Genomic DNA, 22,589 nt, shown 5'->3' with positions numbered 1-22,589 from the left:
TGGGGCTCCCCAGGCGCGCAGGCCAGTCCCATGTGCTGAACACCCCCTCCGGCCAGCCCACCACAGAATCAGAATCCCAGAATCCTTCAGGTCGGAAAAGCCCCTCGGGATCATCGAGTCCAACCCTCAGCCCGACTCTACAAAGTTCTCCCCTACCCCACATCCCCCAACAGCTCATCCAAACGGCCCTTAAACACACCCAGGGGTGGGGACTCCACCCCTCCCTGGGCAGCCTATTCCACTCTCTGACCACTCTTGCTGGGAAACATTTTTTCCTCATGTCCAGTCTGACCCTCCCCTGTTGCAGTTTAAAGCCGTTCCCTCTTGTTCTGTCACTAATCACCTGTGAGAAGAGACCAGCACCAACCTCTCTACAACGTCCTTTCAGGGAGCTGTAGAGTGATGAGGTCTCCCCTCACCTTCTCCTCCTCACACTGAACAGTCCCAGCTCCTTCCATTGCTCCCCACAAACCTGCTTGGACTTCCCTCATTTTTCCCAGACATTTTTCTCAGAAGATGCAAACACAGAGTCGACAAGTCCTGCCGCGAAGGGCCCCGGCTCGATTCCCCACCCTCGTGAGGAGCCGTGGGAACAGGAGCGAGCGATACGTCAGCCAGCGGCGGCTACGGAAGGGCCAGCGAAATGAGAAGGGCTCCCATTTCTGTGGGATTTGCACCCAGAACACGGCAGCCCGCCTGTGAGCCGCAACAGCCTCCGGAAAGCCGCGCTCCCACGCTGCCCGCAGCCGTGCCCACGGGCTGCTGCCGCCGAGCTGGCCTGCAGGAGGGTCTAAGGAAACCCAGAGGTCCTGGCTGATTTTCTAGTTTCAGACACCAAGATGTGGTACCACAGAAAACGCACCTTTTGCAGCAGTGTTAAGTACACGTTCAAGGTGGAAAACACCCAAAATACTGCCCGGCAGAGGTTCTGCTCTCAGGAAATGGCAGCTCTTCCTTAGACAAACTGTGACAACGTAGGGATGAGGCAAAAAAGGGTCGAGAGGGCCACAGCCACTGCAGCGCTCCCCTGCAGCTGCCTCGGGGTCTGCGGGGCTCAGCCGGATCTCGAGAGGCAGGAGACAGCCCCTCTGGGGGGGGACAGGCTGCCGCCGTGCTGCCGATGGCTCTGCGGGGTTCACCCACCACAATTCAGGAGTAACTCACGCTGACCGCCCCGGGCTCTCGCTGCTAGGACTACAAACCCTTCCAGCATCACCTCCAGCCAACAACCCCAGCGGCCTGTAACAGGACAAGCAGTGACGCTGTGAACGCTGGCAAGCATGTGCCCTGAAGCTCAGGCTCTGCGCAGGGTCAAACCGTCCCTCGGGTCGTTCGCCTCCATCCCGGCAGCCTCTCTGGAAGGAGCAGGCTCTGGGCTCCCCAGAGGCACCTCCCCGGGAGGCAGCGGTTGGGTTTGCCCCCGCCCACAGAAGCAGTTACGCTGCCCTGAAGCCAGACTCCAGCGTTCAGTCAGAAAACTGGGACCCGCCACGCTGTTGGCACGTAAAGGACGGGAGTCCTGCGGGACTGACCCCCACCCGCCCCGCAGACCCCACAGCCAGCCTGCAAGCTGCGTGTTCCACACAGCCAGGACACCTGTTTGGGCTGAAATACCGAGCAAGTGGCTCAAAGCGCTTTTCCAGCACTTAATTTCCATGTTTCTGTGCAGCCGCTGCAGCAGCTGCGGGGGGGGAGCGGAGGAATCCCGGCAGGCAGCCAGCAACACCCAAATCTGCCCGTTTCTAACGCGCAAGGCAGGAGGCAGATCTGCGAGTGCCCGTCACGGGTGTCACGCGGTACCTCGGGGAGCCGGGGACGCCACTGGCGGGGGCAGGAGGGCGGCGGGATGTTCATTTTGAACTCCAGCGTGTCCCCCAGTGACAAACCAGACCGAAGGCCCCAGAGCGCGTCGAGCAGCCCCAGCCCAGAACAGCACAGAGCAACAGCTACCGACACGTTCTGCTTCCAGCAGTGGCCAGCACCAAATCCTCGACCTCTCGCGCAAAAATGAAATAAAGGTGATGTTATGGACAGAAGGTGCATTCGATATTTAATCTGGGGTTTCCTAAACCTTCTGGGTACAAACCCCCTTTTGGTTCATCTCCTTTCCTGCAACCTTCCCAGAATGTGAGCAGCGTAAGGAATTCCAGAAACAACTACTCTTTTAGCATCCTCATTTCACAAACATTAAGATTTTTTTCCACTTCATAAACATTACATTTCTCTTTCAATACAAAATGCGCTGAAACAATTTAAAAATTTTTCTTCCAATGCTTCACAAGTGCCTTTTGCAGCCTCTGTTCTGAGGAGGGGTGGTCTGGTCTGCCCTGCACAAGGTTCAGTCTCACCCAGCAACTCGCATATTAATTACAGCGTGTAATTAAACCAGGAGGCTGAACGTTACGTATCGCGGGCAGAGGACACGAGGGGCAAAGACGCCGCCAGCGCCCGAGACCCCACGATGGACACGGCCCATCAGACCAGTGCTCAGCAGAAAAAGACAAAATCCTCCAAATCCTGTTCATAGGAGGGGGAATTTCTTCTCCACCCTCTGCTCTGGCAGCCAGCTTGACTCAGGGGCAGGCAAGGCACAAGGGAAAAGCATTCCCGCTGCCGGGAATTATCTGAAACTTCCAAACGTCCCAAAGCTCACACAAGCCAAACTCGCCACGTCGCCCCGCACCGCCACTGAGTCCTCAGCATCCCTACACGTGCGCAGCCATTTTCGTGTTTTCAATGTTAAGTACTGATTTAATTGTGCTCGTCTGGGGGTCAAAAGTATTTGAAGGTGGGTACCTGCTCCAATCTTCTGTCCCTTAGGAAATGCCCATCACATCTGGATACAACATGTACCCGTTTAAGCCTCAAGAGCCACTGAGATTCCCGGATAAAGACACGCAGAAGTAGACACCAACAGCATTTCTCTCTAAGCCAGGGAAAGGGAATTTCAAACATCCCGAGGGAGAGGCTCTTCCTGCAGGATGTGAGGGTCATTATCTGAAGGAACAGGGCCAAGAGGCACGCGGGGCCTGAAGGCTGCAATACTGATTGAACTTAGATAAAAACGTGTAATACAGGAAACGCTGCTGGGGTTTTATTCCTCAGCAACTTACTGACTTCTGGTCATTAGTTGAAAATTACTTTTTATACAGCCCGGTTTCCCATGGGTTTCAGAAGAAATGCACTTTACCACGGGCATTTTTATTATAGAGCACTGAACTGAAAGGGGCTAAGGGACAGGCTGGCAAACCCCCGTCCTTTCTGTGTGTGTGTGTGTGTCTCCAGGCACCCAGCTGGAAAATGGAGCTTTCAGAGAGGTGATAAAAGTTAATGAAGAAAAGCCAATAGTGTGGCATGTGCGACTCTGCCTCTTCCACTAACCCCAGGCTGCAGAGGGGATTTGTTTCAGCAGCATCACGGGCTCAGCACTCACCAGTTTGCTGCCTTTGGCGGCGTCCAGGGAATCTGTAAAGAAAAGCAGAAACAGAACGGTCAGCTCCAGCCCAAAGGACACCCCAGCCTGACCCACAGGCCACAAGCCTCGAGGCGCAGCGAAGGGACCATTTATGTGTCCTCAGGGAAGCAGCGACCAGGATGAACCGGGAAGTGGTGGTACGGTGGGGTGGGGGCTTGAGGGAACAGGGGCGCCTTTGTTAGACCCGCTGGCACAGCCTGAGAAAGCCAAATGTGCAGGCACACACTGCTCCTCCTGAGTTAAATTACTGCGATTCAGAGACCCCGAGGCCCCTTTGCACTCCCCCACACTGAATCAGCTGGATTCCAGTGGAAAAATCACAGAATCCCAGAACCATCCAGGTTGGAAAAGCCCTCGAAGCTCCTCCAGCCCAACCATGAACCTCACCCTGACCGTTCCCAACTCCACCAGATCCCTCAGCGCTGGGTCAACCCGACTCTTCAACCCCTCCAGGGATGGGGACTCCCCCCCTGCCCTGGGCAGCCCATTCCAACGCCCAACAACCCCTTCTGCAAAGAAATCCTTCCTAAGAGCCAGTCTGACCCTGCCCTGGCGCAGCTTGAGGCCATTCCCTCTTGTCCTGCCGCTGGTTCCTTGGCTCAAGAGACTCCTCCCCCCTCTCTGCACCCTCCTTTCAGGTAGTTACAAAATCTAGCATGAGTACCAGCAGCAATACAGGCCCAGAGGCCGTTCACCTCGCACAGCAGAGGTAAAGGTTTCCATCGCGGTACGTGTGCAGTCGGGACCCCAAGCAGGCACGAGGCAGAGGTACCGGCGACCACTCGGAAACTCTCCCAAGCTGGTCAGTGGCATCTCTGCACTCCCTGCTCTCCACCTCAGCCCAGAGAACGTGTGTCCCCCCCCCAACCCCGAGCATTCACAGCCCTGAGGGGGGTCTGCTGGCCTCCCCCAGCTCACGGACCTCGTGAGGTGCCGGTAATTTGGCTAAATTACACCCTTTGCTCTATTTCTGGATGTCTGGGGGTCCACGAGCAGCTAGCAGCCACAGGGGGCTGCTTGCCCCCCTCCTCTCCCAGCTGCAGTTCCATCAGGGTTTAATATTTGCAACGGTGGCACCGATCACCCCAACAGCAAACGCTGCAGAAGTGACTCATAAATAAAAAATGGGAGCCACCTCCGCTGCGTACCCCACACCTCTCCAGTCTGGGAGAGGAGGAAGGTGCTGGATCTGTGGGCAGAGCAATCGCTGCATCGCCCACCGCAGTCAGACTGCAGCAGCCGGCGCTGCCGTTTCCATGGAAACTCCTGGCAAGCAGCCGCAGCATCCCAGCACCCGCATCCCTACCAAGAGCATCCTGGCCACCCGCTGCCTGCCTGGGCGCCCCCTCCTCCCGACCCTGAGGGGGACCTGGGCTAGTGGAAGGTGCCCTCATGGCACGGGGGTGGCACTGGATGGGCTTTAATATCCCCTCCAGCCCAAACCATCCTGTGATGCTGGGGGTTCTCACTGACAAGCAGCTGAACAGGAGCCAGCAGTGTGCCCAGGTGGCCAAGAAAGCCACCGGCATCCTGGCTTGGATTAGAAATAGTGTGACCAGCAGAAGTAGGGAGGTGACAGTCCCCCTGTGCTCTGCACTGGTGAGGCCACACCTGCAGTGTTGTGTCCAGTTTTGGGCACCTCAATACCAGAGAGATCTCGAGGTGCTGGGGCGAGTGCAGAGGAGGGCAACGAGCTGGGGAAGGGCCTGGAGAATAAATCCTGTGAGGAGCGATGGAAGGAGCTGGGACTGTTCAGTGTGAGGAGGAGAAGGTGAGGGGAGACCTCATCACTCTACAGCTCCCTGAAAGGACGTTGTAGAGAGGTTGGTGCTGGTCTCTTCTCCCAGGTGATTAGTGACAGAACAAGAGGGAACGGCTTTAAACTGCAACAGGGGAGGGTCAGACTGGACATGAGGAAAAAATGTTTCCCAGCAAGAGTGGTCAGAGAGTGGAATAGGCTGCCCAGGGAGGGGGTGGAGTCCCCACCCCTGGGTGTGTTTAAGGGCCGTTGGGATGAGCTGTGGGGGGATGTGGGGTAGGGGAGAACTTTGTAGAGTCGGGCTGAGGGTTGGACTCGATGATCCCGAGGGGCTTTTCCAACCTGAAGGATTCTGGGATTCTGTGAAAGGGCTGATGTCCACCAACACACGTTCAGAAAGCTCAGGGCTGCAGGAGCAGCGGGGAAAACGTGCTGGTACGGCTCCACGCAAGCACAGAACGAGTGCGGAATTGTAACAGGGAAAACTGAATTTTCAGCTGGAAAGTCTGAATTGAGAAAGAGTGAAAAGATGGAGCCAACATTAAGGAATATTTTCACTGACTATCAGTATCAAGTACATACAAAGAACAGGCTGAAGCTGCCCAGGAAAGGCTGGGCATTCTTGTGCTCTGGAAGAAAACCCACTCAGACTCTATACTAAGCAGAAAAGTTTCCTTTTTTTTTTTTTTTTGGCATTAAACCCCCACCAAAGCCACGTCTCGGGGGAACACCCCCCTTCTCAGGCTACTCATCACCCCCTTCTGACGCCTCTGGGCACCTTCCCTGCAGCTGAAGGGTAGATTTCATTTTGTCAAGGGGGATTTTAGTTTGTACTGGCTGCGAGAGGGGAAAAACCAACCACAACAGCCCCGGCCCTATTCTGAACGGTCGAGCAAACGCTCCGCACGCAGCAGGTCCCAGGGAGCTACCGGTGCTTTTCCCGCCAGCTCCTCGGATCCCCAAGTGTACCACTGAGTAATGACTCAACAAAAGCAGAGCCTAAAAGGAGGCAAAGCCTGTCCCAGTGCCAGAGCCAGCGCTTAGGGCCACCTCCGCGTGGAAAAGCAGAAGGAACTCTCGATCCCGAGTGGAAAGCGTTGGCTGCCAAAGAGGTGGGGACGCAGCACGGCCTCAAGGGGCTGCATGAGCTGCAGCTTCACAGAATCACAGCGGTTCAGGTCGTCTTTCCACGTGCCCACCCCTCCCGGGAAGGACTGAGCACCCCGCCGGGAAGCACTGAGCCCCATTGCCCACCAGCCAGACGTGTCATGGTAAGGACAGAACTGCCTGGAGCAACTTTCGCCCACGGTGCTTCTTCCTTCTGCGACCCCCAGATCAGGTCAGCGCACAGAGGGGACGAGGGGAGCGGTGGCCGAGGCGGGGGCAGAGCCCCGCCGCACGTGCTGTCCCCCCTCAGCAGCCAGCGCCCACCCTCAGCGCGGGGCACCCCCACGGCCGCTCGGCCCCAGAACCGCATCTGGCGCAGGTCGAGGAAGAGACGAGCTTCTGGGCAAAACGGAGCAGCCGTACCTCTTTTGGGGACTTTCAAGGCAGCAGATTCTGGTGTTTCTGGGGATGTTGTATCAGCTCCATCTTCAAAGACCTGGATCTGGAAAAAGTATAACAACTGTTATTACAAAAAGGAAAAAAAAAACAAACCAGCGTGATCAGAAACCAGACCCATTTGGGTGGCAGATTTAAACGAGCAGAACGGATTTTTTTGGCACAGATTTTTAATTTAGTCATTCAGGCTCAGCCATCAGACCGTCCTCCTTCCACAGGCTTCCTGCAAACAGCTAATATTCTTTATTCACACAGGGAAGAAAGAATATTCACACAGGCAATAAAGAATGTCAAAACTGAGGATCCGACAGCCCAGAACATCTTTAACAGTTCCAGGACCACTCTACGCACCCGCCAGCTCCTGAGCCCTTCTCTGACAGCTATTTTAATTTACTGACACTGGACAGAAAGTTCTTTTTTTGTTGTTTTTTTGTGTTGTCTTAGCGAAAGTTGATTTAAAACTCTGCTTTCCCTTCATAAGGAAAACTGCTTTTCTCTGAAAGAGCAACGTCAGCGGCTCAGAATGCAGCACTGCCACCAGACGGGGGTGGTTTGGGTTTCTGACCTGCAAAGGGCCCGGCAGCCTCGGGAACCTGGAGGCACAGACAGGAACACTCCCAGGTTTGAGGCGCATTAAGCTCTCAAAGGGTTGAAGGTTTAGGGTTTTCTCTTTGTTAACTATTTTCGAAGACATTTTCGCTTAATAAATATAGAAAACAAGGCTGGAAAGGATTAGATCACTTCTTGAGAACCATCCCTTCACCTTAGAAGATCAACACTACCCGGACTGGTCCTGGCAGGCCTTTGCCCCGTCCGTTCCGTGACTCCAAAGCCTGGGAGTTCAGTTTAAAACCAACAATAATCTGTAAACCTGACAGTCACAGCTCCTGCTTTGGGAAGATCCCCAAGTACCAGCAACGTATTCTTAAATTAAAAGCAGCAAGGAGACTGAGCAAAATTATGCCACAGAAATCACGACAACCGCACTCAAGCAGGGTCTGAGGAGCGAGGCCAAGGCCGAGGCCCCTGAGAGCACCAGGCGCCCCCGGCCCGCCGGGCGACTTGGCTATGCACAGATTTTCGCAGCGTTCTGCTAAACATGGCAACATGACAAAACCAGACCCCAGGCCTATGGAACCGAGCTCCCGGGGCGTCTGCTGCTCCAGGAGTTTATCCAAAGCAAGGCGGGGATTTTGAGGGCTCTGGGGATTCCCCACCGGGTACAACCTGGGCGGCAACACCAGAGTTGCTGGGAGGTGGCCAAGGACGAGGCGGCAGCAGGAACCAGGGCAGGGCTGGCTCCTGGGTTAGGCTGGAGAAACGCAGCAACACCCGGCAGCAGCGGGTTGGGGCTGATGAGCTCCTCCGCCAAGCGGGGGAAAAGCAGCTCCACTCGCTGTCGGCGTCAAGGATAATGTTTCCACACACCATAAAAGCATAACTCATGCTCGAAATTATTACCCAAAATACAAATCCCAGGCAGGCAAAACGTTAAGGCTGCCAAAAAGATAAGAGCGAGCACTTGGTGGGAAGTGCCTGGCGGTGCTGACACAGCTGCTCGGAGCAGCGCCCCAGCCCTCCGCCAGCTGGGAAACGAGAGGGAGCGGTGCTCAGCAGCAGGGACCACAGCCCCCCCGCGGCACCCGGCACCCACCCCGAGCACCCCGAGGTGCCTCCGGCCCAGCTCTGCCGAGCCCCAGCCCCCCACAGCCACCTTCCCCGCTCCGAGACCGCCCTCAGGTCAGTGGGACACGGGGGAGGCGGCTGCGGGACGGCCACCGCACCCCAGGGCCATTAAATGTCTCCGCCATGAAACTCTCCAGCTCCCAGTGGGAGATCCCCACCCCGCACACCCGTGGGACACGGCTTCAAGTACAGGCAGAGCAGGGAGAAACGCTTTGGTGACGATTCCTGTTCTTTTGGGTCTCCACATCCCTTTGGGCGAGGCGAGGCGTCGCTGCCGCCGGCAGTAACCCGCAGGCCCTGGAGCGGACGCGGCGCCGGGGCTCAATCCTTCCCCGGGAGATGGGTGCTTGGATAAAGCACAGCACCAAACCCCTGTGTGGGATCTGCTTTGGTGATCGCGTGAAATAGAAAAAAAATTTATCTAAAATCTTTGAAATTTCCCCATCAGGATGTTTTTAAAGCTGAAACTCCACAATAAATTGAAAGACTAAGAATACCGCTAGGCTGTATTGATGCTGGTATTACCAGTGCTCATTTTTTGAGATATATTTTTAAGTGGAGGGGAGAACAGAAAGCTACTTAATCTCGGAAATCCTTCAAAATACTTTACAAGTGTTTAACAAGATGTGCTTGTATGGATGCAGATGATCTGCTTCGTAAGCAATGAGAAAAGCTTTTCTCATTTACAGATTTTTTTTTCCCTTAGAAGAATGATTTATTATTGTCATTCCGTGGTCGGACACTGTGTGTAACCACAGGAAAGGCTCCCGCTACACTGAGACCCAGCAGTGAGAGATGGGAGGAAGCAGCAGACAGATTTACAGCGCAGAGCTCAAGCAGAGCATTAACTCTGCTGAAAGGGAACCCCATTTTCCATTTCCATCTTAAACGCGGTTCTTGAAAAACAAACGCCCAAACTGTACCGGGCAGCGCTCACCGCCTCTGCCTGGGTGGGGGCCGACTCCCCCCTCGCTCCTCCGCACTTGGAGCTCGAGGAAAAGGCCACAGAGCTCAGAGCCACCCCAGGCCTCCTGCTCCTAAAACCCCTTATTGCGTGTTCAGCTTCCCCCATGCTTCCTCAGTCCCCGCTGCCAACCTCTGGTGGGGCAGCAGGAGGGTCTGTGGCAGCAGAGAGGAGCTCGCTCTGCGGCCAAGGTGCTACGGGGTGGAACTTAAACCCGTCATTTTGTGCTGAGGAAGGAGAAAAGGAGCTGAACGTCCCAAAAAGGAGCTGAACGTCCCTCACCGTGACACCGTGCTTGGAGCACAGTGGGACCCAAGAGCAGCGTCACTGTTCAAAGGTTACACAGAGGAAATTAAAATGGAAGAGACTTGTTTGTACATAAGGGAGCTCCTAGTTCCGTCCTAGAGTAGATGAATAGCAACAGCTCAACAACTAAGCCCAACTCATGCATTTCATATACTTTAAGGTAAACATTATTTAATTAAAATTCTCTGATTTTACCACCAGGTAAACACCCAGATGTTGGTCCCAAACTTCATCTGCTGCAGACAATGCAACCAATAACTCTGAGGCAGCAGACAGACTTTACTCTTCATTTTGGAGGCAAAATAAAACCATTCCATGCTCTCTGGAATCGACCAAACTTTTTGTCACCCAATTCATCGGAAAATATTTCAGGATAACCCATAAACTGGGCGAATCGAGCCACTCAGTGAAAGGTGCAGAGAAGCTGCTGGCAGACTGGAAGAAGCCCTCGCTCCTCAGGGGCGTGCGGAGCCGCTCTGCTCCCTCGCACGATGGGAGATGGAGAGTCCCAGAAACGTCACACTCTCCGGGAGCGAAGGAAACGGATTTATCACTCCCCTCCGGGTGCAAAGGGCCGTTTTTCTCTATTTAACCGAGCCACGCGCAGCTGAGGGAAGGCCGGCGAGCAGAGGCTGTCGCAGGGCAGGCGCAGCAGGAAGCGTACCTGTGACTGCCGCACGAAGATGCCGTGGTTCTCCTCGCAGGTGAAGTATTTCCTGCCCTGCACGGTCCCATCGTTCTTGCCCTTCGCTTCATCCAGGATGACACCGACCCACTTCCCCGTGGCAAAGAGGGTGGCCCCGACATAAGCCACGGTCCCGCGGTGGCCCTTGCCGATGACTTCAACCCGGGAGCCCACCTTCAGGGGCTTGCTGCCGGCCTCCACGCTCATCCTGCTGCCGGTGCTGGGTGCCTGAGGACAGAGAGGAGCACAGCAAGTGAAACACGGCTGGCGCCGACAGACAGACCCACGTGCAGACGTCGGCGTCTCGTGCCCCTCCAGCACCCCTCGCCCCGGGGCCACCCGCAGCCCTGGGGCCAGGCCCCTTCCCCTCCACCGCCCCTTCCTTTCAGGAGCCAGCAAAGGGGGATTCCTCCTGTTACAGCTGCCACAAACAACAGCAAAACCACCATGAACTACTATTCTTCAGCTTTTGATAGACACGCCGGACTCACAAACCCATTTTATAAGTTTTTTATAAGCTTGGGGGGAAAAAAAACACCCAACAACTGTAAGTAGCAGATGTTAGCGCAGCTATATTTGCCTTAACCAACGTTCGCTGACTTTTTTTTTCAATATATCAGAAACTGCCTACAGCTTCCCAGCCTCCTGCACAACACGCTCAGGAACAACCCGTTTCTGATGGAGTTTCCTGTCCCACCCCTTCTTACTGTCGGGATGTGAGAGGACCTGCAGGCCCACCACCAGCCCCAGAGTCAGACCACGTGCCCACACCAGTTTCCCCACTGGATTCCCACTGTACGACCCCGCCAGGACCGCGGGGTACCCGCTGTACCAGCGCTTCCGATCAGCATGCTGACCAGCAGCAAACACGGGTGGTAAATTCATTAGGCTTCGAGGCATCACCACCATAAACATTAATCCACGTTTAAACGTCAGGGCGTCACGGAGGTTTGGAGCTCGCCACCCCTGACACGCACCTCTCTGCTGAGGGAAGTTAACCACGAGTCTTTTAGTGCATCCATAAGGTGATGGGTGTGAGAAACTCAATTTAGGTGCTTGAGACCACCACAATTTAATTAAGACTGATGAATTTTATAAGGGGGGGCCTTATAAAGACAAGGCGCAGGGATCTTCCCCCCCCAACACCTCCTCTTCTGAAATAAGTCCAAGTAAAACAGATGACACTTACACTGTATCACCACAGAGCTAATCTGTGTAATTTTTAAATGTTTAAAAAGTAACTCCATACTAATAGTCCCTCCCCAAACGCTGATGCCTTTAAAAGGCTCCTGCTTTTAGACAGGATTCAGGAGGGAGGGGGAGGTTTGACAGCCTGGCTCCCTTCGAGCTCCACAGCTCAGTCCGACACTGCGGCGCTGTCTCGAACACGAAGCGCGTTTGGCATTTTACATCACCCCGTTAGTCAGGAGTTCTGTTTATTGTGTAGAAAATATTTTGTTTTGATTGCTGCCAGGCTTGGCTTCGGTGAAAGAATATACTCTTTATGCAGATGAGCACAGAAGGCGGCTTTCACTCCCCCAAAGCACGGCCCAGAAGGGCGCTCTCAAGCTGGGGGGTGCAGAGACAAACCTCAGCAGCACCACACGGGGTTTCCAGCAGCACGGAGGCCCCGGCTCCGTGGAGAACCAAGGGTACCCTGACAGCTTCTGGCTGGCGCACGCCGAAACCCACATCACCCCCGGCAGAGACAAGACAACCAACCATCCCCCTCCTTCGGATGCTGAGGCGTTGGGTCTGAACGCGGGATAGACCTGTCGCGCTCAGGAAGTTTTGTGACTAAGAACCAATTTTCCACACAAACCGAACGCCGCTCTTCAGCCAAAACGCACTTGGCGGAAATCAAAAGCACAAAACAATCTTTTATTAAAAAAACAAATATCAATCACCGTTTTCTAGCAAACAAACAAAAACGAGACCTCAGATCTAAAACTTAGGCTACACACTCAAATGTCTACCAACATATCGGATCATTCCATTCAGGACCAGCAGCAACATTCTGCAAAATACTTGCAGCTGTAAAACCAACGTGTCCCACCAGTTGTAAAAAATGAGAGCAAAACTCTGAGAAAACAAGAAGCCAAAAGGAAAAGCAAGATTCACCATCTGAATGGAAACATTCCTGCTCGGCGATTTTAAAACCAATCGCTACCCTTTTTATCCCTCCTGGCTCGTGTTTGCCATTTGACAGTTCTGGTGGCCGTGGGCCACCACGTCAGTCTACAGGTGTGGGAAATGCCACGAGCTGGAAATGGGAGCTGCGGGGGTCTTACACTTGTGCTGACAGTGAAAGGATGGGGGAAAACCCACACTGGGAGCTCACACACCCCCTCAACGTGCGTTGGCCAGGGTTAAACCAGAGCGCGCTTACAGCGGGAATAAGGAAACGGGATTATAAACCGCAGGTACCGGACGTGAACCACCAGCGCTGTCTCTGGCAGAGCTGATTAACAATTACCTCGTTAACGAAGCGGGCAGCTCACTGCGAGTTCGTACAGTAAAAGCATCACGCTGCCCTCCTGCAGAGAGGTCAGCTCCAGTCCTGCAGACCCTTTCCCAAACCTTATCTCCATTTTACGTTAATTTAATGATGACGTGTTCCAGCTTCGGCTCGGCTCTGCTCGTGACCTTCCAAATCACAAGACTGGGACCCTCCCGGGCTCGCTCCTAGAGATGCTCCCGGACACCCTCTGGCAGCCGGGGCAGGAACTGGCAGAGAAAAGCCCAGGGAGGAGCAGAGGACAACTTGCAGGCACCAACCCCTTGGCTGCAGCGAGCGGGACAAGACAAGACCCGCAGAGCACAGGGAGAACCCAGCCAGGCTTTCCCCTTACAAACAATCTCATTTTTATTTCTCCATAGCGTCAGCCTGTAGAATGGTAACAGATAAACTGGCCTCAAAAATCAACTATTTCACCGTTTGTGCTGCAGCAACATCATATTTGATGTTGTGGGCTGCACGTGGGCGTCTGGGGAATGCTTTCCGCAGAGCGCTCGCATGGGAGCTGCAGGAGAGCTCATCTTCCCTGCTTCCTCCCCAGACCGCAATCCGAGGAAAAGCACATATCGACGGCAACCACAACACCTCGATGTGTAAGCAATTGGATCCAGGATGCAGCGTGGCTCCGCGTTACAGCTGTTCGGACAGCAGAGATGATGTCCTTGCCCCCAGCTCCCGGCCGCTCCCCACGCCCTCCCGACGCGCTGCCCCAGCCGATGCTCAAACGCCGCCTCATGAGCAGGTTCCCATGTGGCCGCAGACAGACGCCGGCCCCAAGCTGGAGGTGCCAGCGCTGCCAGTTTGGGGCAATGACCAGGGGAGCCACAGCAGAGGAGCTTACACCGGCCTCTCGGCACCACTTTCCTCCTCGCCAGCAGTCGCATAAACTCTCCAGGGAAGAAAAACTGGGACTTCACGTGGAAAAAAAATTTCCTGATTTTTTTTTTTTTTAACCCACAGAAGCTCTTCAGGGCCTGTTTTACAAATTATGAAGCAGAGATGCATAAGAAAGCAAGCAGCACATCTTTGTTCCTTGCAAAACCATCTCCAAAGACTGTCCCCTAAGAATTAGCAACAGATCCCAGCGAGCGAAGTTCCACCACGTTTCACTTGCAATATGTTCCAGCACCAATTCTCTGCCACAGCAACTCCTTTCCATGCAGTTATTTAAGAGAAAGAAAAGACCTTTTCCCGGCATCCAATCACCCTGAGATTGCAGCAAACGACCCAATTAGTGCAGCAGGGAGAAACTACCACCCAGCTTTACTGAAAAGGAGAGCGAAAGCATCCCCGCCCCACGCCTGGCAGCCCCTCGCTCTCCGGCCGTCCTGGCACCAGAACGCCTCAGCTCCGCAGTCAAGCAACTGGGAAAATCAAAATGCAGGTAAAAGCCTCCAGGATGTGCAATCCTCCCAGCTGTGAACAGAAACCCAGCGCAGGGTTCCTCTCTGTAGTGGTATGAAAAGGCAGACCAAAATAATTTACATTAGCACAGCAAAACACAAAGTTATGCAAATTACTGTAAATCTGTTGAGTAGTCTGAAAAAATTGCCAACTCAGGTAGTGTTCCCTTTCAAAGACGTGTTTAAACGAGCTCCAGCATTTTCATTAGCAAATACAAGAGAGAACTTCGTGCTGCTTCCCGACGTACCCACTCGCACGGGCAAAGCATTTGAAGGTTACTTTTTAGATGGTAAACCAACTGAAAATCCCTGGGAGCCACAAAACCCCGGGGTTTCTCTCTGGAGGTTCCCCCGGACAGCCAGGAGAAGGGGCTGTGGGTATTTTCTGTCCTTTATTTTGGGTGCCTGTCCGTCCCTCACCAGCAATCCAGCCCCTGCTCACCCTGGGGCAGCAGTGCCGTAGCCTGGTGAGTGTGGCCACCCCGGCACCCGCGGGCAAACTCGGGCAAGCTCGGCCCTCCGGGTCATCTCTGCTGGCAGAGACCCGAGCTGGGTCAATAAAAGAGCTTTCAGAACGCTCTGACAGGTAATTTATCGCTGCAGCATGAGGTTCAGACTGAGCCTCCGAGTCATGAACATAAAAAGGCTTGAAATTTCTGGGGGTGTTGACCTAAAAAATAAACACACACACGTGCAGATCCCTGTCCCAGCTGCTGTGTCCCAGTAAACCCTGACAGGCCCTTGGCTGCAATGAGCACGACGCGTCCGATCCCGCTCCTGCAGCGCGTCCCTGGCTTTGGCACAACGTTGTGTTTCCGTCCCCAGAACAACAGAACTTCACCCAAAGCTGCTGGTCAATAGATCCAAGGAAATTCAGCCTTTGGCACCTGTTCCCATCTCTAACGTTTGCACACTTCAGAAGGGGAGAACCAATGTCTGCAAAGCGCTATTAAATCACTTCAAAAAAATCAGTCATAGAATCATACCATAAAATCCCAGACTGGTTTGGGTGGGAAGGGACCTTAAAGCCCATCCAGTCCCACCCCCCTGCCATGGGGCCACCTTCCACTAGCCCAGGTTGCCCAAAGCCCCGTCCAACCTGGCCTTGAACCCTTCCAGGGAGGGGGCAGCCACAGCTTCTCTGGGCAACCTGTGCCAGGGCCTCCCCACCCTCACAGGGAACAATTTCTTCCTTAGATCTCATCTAAATCTCCCCTCTGACAGTTTAAAACCATTACACCTCGTGTTATCCCTACCCCCCTGACCAAGAGCCCCTCCCCCCTTTCCTGTCCTTTAAGCCCTGGGAGGCCACTCTAAGGTCTCCCCAGAGCCTTCTCTCCTCCAGCTGAACCCCCCAGCCCTCCCAGCCTGCCCTCAGTGCAGCCGTGGTGCCTGTCACCAGTCACCTCCTCGTTTTCCACGTGCCCGGGCAGTTTCCAGGAGGACCCGCTCCACGGTCCTGCCAGGCACAGACCTGTAGCTCCCCGGGGTTAGTTGATTAATTAGATCCACCTGGTCTGGTGGAAGGTGGCCCTGCCTGTGGCAGGGGAATGGAACTAAATGATCTTTAAGGTCCCTTCCAGCCCAAAGCATTCTGTGATCCTATGATTCATTCTATGTTATAATTAACACAGCAGCCAATTAATAACATATGGGTATGCTTCACCACAAGAAAGCAACAAAACGAGTCATTAACAGCCTTCTCGCATCTCTGCGATCTCACTGGCACTGAACGACAAAAGTTAATGAAATTAAATCTGGCAAAAGTTTTCAGTCTCAAATATAAAATTATTATAATTTTGTAAATCTATCAAATAAGGTTTCATTTCAAAAAACAGAAAGTTTATTAATTCCACAGTATTCTCGTGCTGAGCATCCTCCCTTCCCAAGAAAGTCCGTAATTTGTAGTATCAGCAAAAAAGCATCTCAGAATAACTTTTTCCGAACACACTTTGCTTACAACGTCTCGCCAAGGACCTTCTGGAGCAGCGGCCGGCCCCAGGCAGGTGTCCTGCCCCGACCCTGTTCCCCAGGTCCTCTTCCGAAACGGGGCCTCCCTCGTCACAAAATCACCAGGGTACAAATCACGCTCCGGAGGCCCAGAAGCTGCTTCTCCACGGGCACATCGGGAACGAAGGCGCCTCAGCCCCCCACCTCCTCCAGGCAGGTCTCACAAGTTTCATGATTTCCTCCAACTCAGGCGGTGGAAAGTCGGGGCACAGAGCCCGCACTCGCACGGGCAGCTTGACGTGATGAGGAAACATCTTTCTGCAGCCACGCAAAAGGCCCTTCTGCGGCGAGGAAGGGAGTTGTGGGGGGTCAGCGGGGAAGACCTCGACTTTCCAAGCCCGTGAAGGTCCGTAAGCGCTGGGTACCCTGAGCCTGCCCGGACGCAGCACCAGGGGCAGAAAAGGACTTCGAGGGGCTCGGTGAGGTCGACCCTTGAGCTCTGCACCACGGCTGCAGCTTCCCAGGACACAGCAGGAACGGGCCCGTCCCACATCCCTCTGACTCCGAGTGGGGAGGACAGACCGCTGCTCACCCAGGGGCAGAGGGGTCGGGACGGACGCCACGGCGGGGTGGCAGCTACGGTCACAAAGGGAACAAATGGAACGTTGCCCCCAACTCATGTCAACAGCAAAACAGCTCCTGCTCCTGGGGAGGCTCTCGCCCGGCCACGGAGCCCGAGCAGAGCCCGGGCCTGCCGAGCGCAGCTCCACCACAGGAAACGTCCACAGACCTTCGCCCATGAGCCTTTCATTAGGGCAGGATCTCAATTAATGTTCCACCAGATCATTAACGTCACACCAGGGGTTTTGCCTGCGTCTCCCAGTGCCACTCGCTGCAGTTCAAAGCGAGACACGCCGCGCTCTCGGCATCGAGGCAGATCTCACAGCCCCTGCCCCACTCAGCTGGCCCTTAAACACGCGTCCGGTCGCTGCAACACCCAGTTCGGCAGCTGCTCTCCAGCTGAACGTCAAGTTACGCCTCTGAGGAGCACCGGTGACGTTCCGGCAGTGCCGTACGTTCGACAGCTCAGTCTGGCCAACGCAGAACCCATCAAAGCTTAGATACCGAAGGTCCGTTTGTCAGCCAGCGCTACTTGTAATAGAAATGTTTCCTGAATGCTTAATTCAGGAAAAAGGGGAGAGCACAGAATAAGCCTCCAACATATTCATGCCCTTAAGACAAGGTGACACCTCTCTAACGTTTGTTTCCAACCCCTCAGAAATGAGATGGAGGGAGGAGTCGCACTGCTCCAAGGGGGGAGGACAGCTCACCCCAGCCCCATCTTTGGGAGCTCACCGTGCTCCTCCCCCAGTGCGGGGGAGCGCGTGCTGGGTAACACACGCAGCTTCGCCCTGACCAAAAGCCCCGGCCGCAGCTCCTGGCCGGGCATTGCCACTGTCCTGCCTCAGGACAACGCACCAGGATCCGTATTTGCTTTTTCTCACGTCGCAGCTGGCGGCATGGCGGACTGAGGCTGACGTCTCCGATGCCTCTGTCTGGCTGTCGGACAAAGCCAGGCTCTAACCTGCCCAGCTAAACCCGAGACTGGTATTCTCATGAAGACTCAAAACCAACATGATTACCACAATTTTGGATTTTAAAAGGAGAGAAGCTGTCCAAGCTGGAAATCGCACATTGCCATCCGCCTTCCCAGCCAGGTGACCGCAGGCTGGGGACCCGAGCGGAGGGACACAACCAGAACTTCCTAAGACACGGTACGACGCGCCGGCTCCTCGCTGATCTCTTCCCAAGCGCTGCACCTCGCACACGGCAGGGTCTGCCCTTGGCTCTGGCCGGCTCCAGCTCCAGGAAAACCGACACAAAACCCCAGCTGGGGCTGAGTTTCGGGAGCTCTTCCCCCGCCGCCAGTGACCAAAAGCTCTTCTCCTGCCCATACCCAGTGAGCAAGGGAGGTGTGAGCATTCTCCCGGGTCCCACCAGGCTCCACTGCTGCTCTGGGGACCTGAATTTTGGGCACTGACAGCAGGACAGTGACACACCGATGTGAGTAAAGAGCGTGGAGGAGCAGAGAGCTGTGGGGAGCTCCGAGATGCCAGCACGGGGAGGAGAGAAGGGGCACATGAGACCAGAGTCACCCCCTGAGGCCACGAGTTCACAGAATCATGGAGGTTGGAAAAGCCCTTGGAGCTCCTCCAGCCCAACCATGAACCTCACCCTGACCGTTCCCAACTCCACCAGGTCCCTCAGCGCTGGCTCAACCCGACTCTTCAACCCCTCCAGGGATGGGGACTCCCCCCCTGCCCTGGGCAGCCCATTCCAACGCCCAACAACCCCTTCTGCAAAGAAATCCTTCCTAAGAGCCAGTCTGACCCTGCCCTGGCGCAGCTTGAGGCCATTCCCTCTTGGCCTGCCGCTGGTTCCTTGGCTCAAGAGACTCATCCCCCCTCTCTGCACCCTCCTTTCAGGCAGTTGCAGAGGGCCATGAGGTCTCCCCTCAGCCTCCTCTTCTCCACACTAAACCCCCCAGTTCCCTCAGCCGCTCCCCATCACACCTGTGCTCCAGACCCTGCACCAGCTCCGTTGCCCTTCTCTGGACACGCTCGAGTCATTCAAGGGCCTTTTTGGAGTGAGGGGCCCAAAACTGAACCCAGGGATCGAGGGGCGGAGTTTGGCAGGAGCCCTCGGGAGATCTGTGTAAGGGTGGCTGCAGGCAGTTCGGAACAGCTTAAGGCCTAAAGGGTGAACAAGCTGCTAAATGACATTAAAGGGGGGCTGAGCGCACCCCGATAGCAGAGGCAGGTTTCTGCCCCCCTCCGCCACACCCTGGCCGCAGGGTACCGACAGGCAGCTTGGCAGCCCCAAGAAAGGGCGCAGGGAGGCGGCGGGGATCGGGCAGCCGGAGAAAGAACCGGGAACACGGACCCACCAGAGCAGCCGTCCCCACGCCGGTCTGCGGCGGGACGGTCCCTTGGCAGGGGGCTCGGAAACCTCCTCCAGGAGAGGAGCGAGTGGGGGGGCTGCGCTCTGACTGCCCGCCCCTGCCAGGAACAGGAGACTTTAGCATGTGCAACTGCCTACCTGGCGCCACTCAAATAGGGCTCTTTCCTGGTTTTACCCCTGTTTAATGTATTAGAGACATTTACAGACCATTTCCTCAGCTCTGTGAAGATACTGGTTATTAATCACTGAAAAATGGATGCAATTCCGAGGGACTTGACTTGTGATTTGAGCGTGATTTGGGTCACTACTGTTTCATCTGAGCATGACAGTCGGAGCGTTTTGCTCCGTTATAGTGGATAACCCAAGGAATATTTATTGTATTCCTTCCAGCAGCCAGACTCACATCATTACGCCGGCACGCAGGGACGCCTCCCTCCGGGAAGCAGATATGACTAACTGAACCTCAAACTGTCATTCACAGCACAGATCAAAAGTTTCAGGCGCACCTTGAACACAGCAACCCCCTCCAAAAAGCTCCCGTGGAGAGATTCATGACCGCAGGTTAAAATGCTCTTGGCCTCAAATTCAAGGGGTGACCCAACATGGGAAGACTTGGAAATATTGTAGTTTCTGTTAAGTCTAGTTATTACGGGATAGCGTGCGGCGCTGCCGTGCTGTCCCTACTGAAAGGAGGGGATTACGCCTGGATCAAGAGCGGTCCCGTCGGGCGGGGACACGGCGTGGGTCTGCGCTGCCCGATCTGTGGATGAGCCAGGACGAAGCCCGCCCTGTGCAAACACCACCACGGTCCTGGCTTCACCCTGCTCCAGGCTGGAGAGCGAGAAGCCAAACGCAGATGGTTCGGGTGTTTCCAGACGCGGTGACACCGGCCACGGCGCTGGCGTACAACCATGCATCCCTAAAACCCCAGCAGGGCCACCGCAGGGACAGGCAGTCGCCCAGGCGGGAGGGCCGGCGCAGCCTCGGTCCCCGCGGTCCCGATTCCAAAATGCAATTTGAGTAAAACGCAGATAAGCCGGCTCGCGTCCCAGAGACGCAGCGGCCGCCCCGCCTGACCGAAATTCAGTGCAGTTATCAGGGCAGAACCGCAAAGGCTCCGTTTGAAATTTCAGCTCCTTCGGCCCGCTCCCCCCCGCTGCGCGCAGCGGCGCTCAGCAGCCACGCGGCCCGGGGAGCTGGAGCAGCCGGCCTCCACACACCCGCAGACACCATCTCCTGGCCCGGGGGAGCGCTCCGCAGCCACAGCCCCGCGTGGAAACACACTTTGACCCTGCGCAGGGTGGGTGAAGCAACTTTCCAGCCGCACGCTATGGGCCGGCAGCCCCCGGCCTTTTTCTGAACGGCGGCTGCTCCCATCAGCAGCCCGTGAGCGCCCGAGCGAATCGTTTGGGGCAGAGAGCGAATCGCACCCGCACGCCCCACCGGCCCCGGCGCTCCCACACAACGCCCTTGCCCGGGCAGGGAGAGCAGCCGCAGGTCACGCTCCTCCGCGGGGTTTTCTTGGGCAGCCCCCGGGCTGGAGGCGGCGCGAGGAGGGCGGTGGGAAGGGATCTGCCCTCCCCGGCCCTGCCGAAGCGCAGCCCCTGCGACCGGTCCGGGAGTTACAAAGCACTCTGCCAAGTTGGCCAAGCACCGAGTAACAGAAACGCCGAAAATGCGCTGCCCGGTCCCCAAAACAGCGAGTGTCTGGGACACAATGTCACCGCGCTGGCGAGGAAGAACAAAACGACAAAGAAAGAAACTCCAAAGAAAGGCCTGGCTGTAGGGCCGGTGCCCGGCTCCGGCGCTGCTGCCCACCGCACAGCCCAGGGTTAACTGCAATACGGTAAAACCTGGAAATGATTTTCAGGCACTCGGAAGCTCAGTATCTCACCATGCAACCTGGAAAATAAGCAAAGAGGAAGGAAAAACACGATGCAGAAAGGCAAACAACCCCGAATCTTTGTGCTGAAAAGCCCTAGAAAGATTCTGTCATCACCGGCGGCTCAGCTGACGCCTCGTTGCATTATCAGCGATAATTAACAGCAAAGGCAGACTAACTTAAATCAAAAGGACGCGGCCACTAATATCATTCAGACTATTTATCCACCCACCATACAGCAGAACAGATATTGTCAGTGATGAAGATCTCAAATTCCAGAAATACGAAAGCCCAGGAAAGACAATCTAGATTTCAGTATAAAAATAGATCTATTTTTCACTGCAACAGATAGCATCGAGATACAGCACAATATTATCTAACAGCATAGCCAGGAGTTTGTAAATAAGTTTCCCTCCCCCCAACTTACCCGGCTGTATGTGTGTCTCTTGCTCTGGGCCATGCTGCCGCTGGCTTTTCTCTTTATTTTAAAGATTTATTATTTGTAGATAATGGTCTCAGTTCATGGCCAGCAGTAATTCAGCAGAGGTTCTTCACGTTTCAGCCGATCTCACCATCCCTGCGCCCCCCCCGGCGAGGCTCCGCTGGGGCGCACAGACCGGGGAAAAAGCCCTTTTCCGGCAGAGGATTCTTTAATACAGGGATATACAAAAATCCAGCCCAGCTGATGGAGACTACTCTGCGCTAGTGCTGCTCCAGACTTGTCACCGGCGCTGCCAGCTCGCTGGGTCCTAACGCTCCCCGGCTGCTGGTGGAGCCGCAGGAGGGAAGGCAGCCGGCCTGGCCACCGCACGGCCACCGGCACAGCCACCACACGGCCACCGCACGGCCACCCGCAGCGCCAGGAGGGGACAAAGTCTCCTTCTGCCCGTCCCGCCGCGCAGGCAGCACCCGCTGCGGGTCCTGGGCAGAGCCACCCTCGATTCCTCCTGCCCGGAGCCCACCAAGATGCTGCTGGACACCCCCAGGGCAGCGCTCGGCGCGTCTCCTGCCCCCCTCGCCCAGCGCCGAGGTTTGGCCCCATCGGCCACCCCTGGCTCTTCCCGCCTGCCCTGGCGCCGCGTCCCTCCACAGAGAACTTTGAGGAAAAATCACACCACAACGCAGGTTCTCGCCAAGGCCCCGCGGCCGCCGGCCCCGCCAGGGAAGGGTGGGCGCACAACCGGACACCAAAGAGTTAATCGTGGAGCATCTCCTAAAATCAATAATTGTCCTTTCCCGGGTTGATCTGAATAGATGCCTAATTAAAGTCATCAGCCCCTCTTCTCAGAGCTGTCTGCCGCGTTAATTGCTGCCTGTGGGGGCTAAGGAGGGGCTCCAGCCTCCTGCTTCAGCTTCCTCCGCGGCTGCGAGACACCAGCACCCACCGCAGCCCGCGACCCTGCGCCCAACACCCCCCCGGATGCCAAACACCATCCC

At 55.5% G+C, this 22,589-nt stretch overlaps 1 protein-coding gene across 7 annotated transcripts in view; it reads right to left on the bottom strand.

The window, feature by feature from the left end:
- DCTN1 (dynactin subunit 1) overlaps window positions 1-22,589 on the bottom strand; it is a 72,003-nt gene that overhangs the window by 39,367 nt on the left and 10,047 nt on the right. For 2 of the 7 annotated variants that reach the window (XM_074821672.1, XM_074821677.1), the window contains exons 1-4: window positions 21,580-21,791; window positions 10,418-10,666; window positions 6,765-6,843; window positions 3,434-3,465 (exon numbers count right to left, since the gene is read on the bottom strand). In XM_074821672.1, coding sequence (XP_074677773.1) covers window positions 3,434-3,465; window positions 6,765-6,843; window positions 10,418-10,666; window positions 21,580-21,612 — 393 coding nt within the window. In that variant the 5' untranslated portion in view covers window positions 21,613-21,791. Of the gene's footprint in view, window positions 1-3,433; window positions 3,466-6,764; window positions 6,844-10,417; window positions 10,667-21,579; window positions 21,793-22,589 lie in introns of those variants that run through there. The other 5 variants (XM_074821673.1, XM_074821674.1, XM_074821670.1 and 2 more) reach the window with 4 other exon arrangements.

Source organism: Strix aluco, chromosome 4 (assembly GCF_031877795.1).
Source record: "Strix aluco isolate bStrAlu1 chromosome 4, bStrAlu1.hap1, whole genome shotgun sequence".
In the NCBI taxonomy this organism is placed as follows: Eukaryota; Metazoa; Chordata; class Aves; order Strigiformes; family Strigidae; genus Strix; species Strix aluco.
This window is presented reverse-complemented; position numbering and strand designations above follow the sequence as displayed.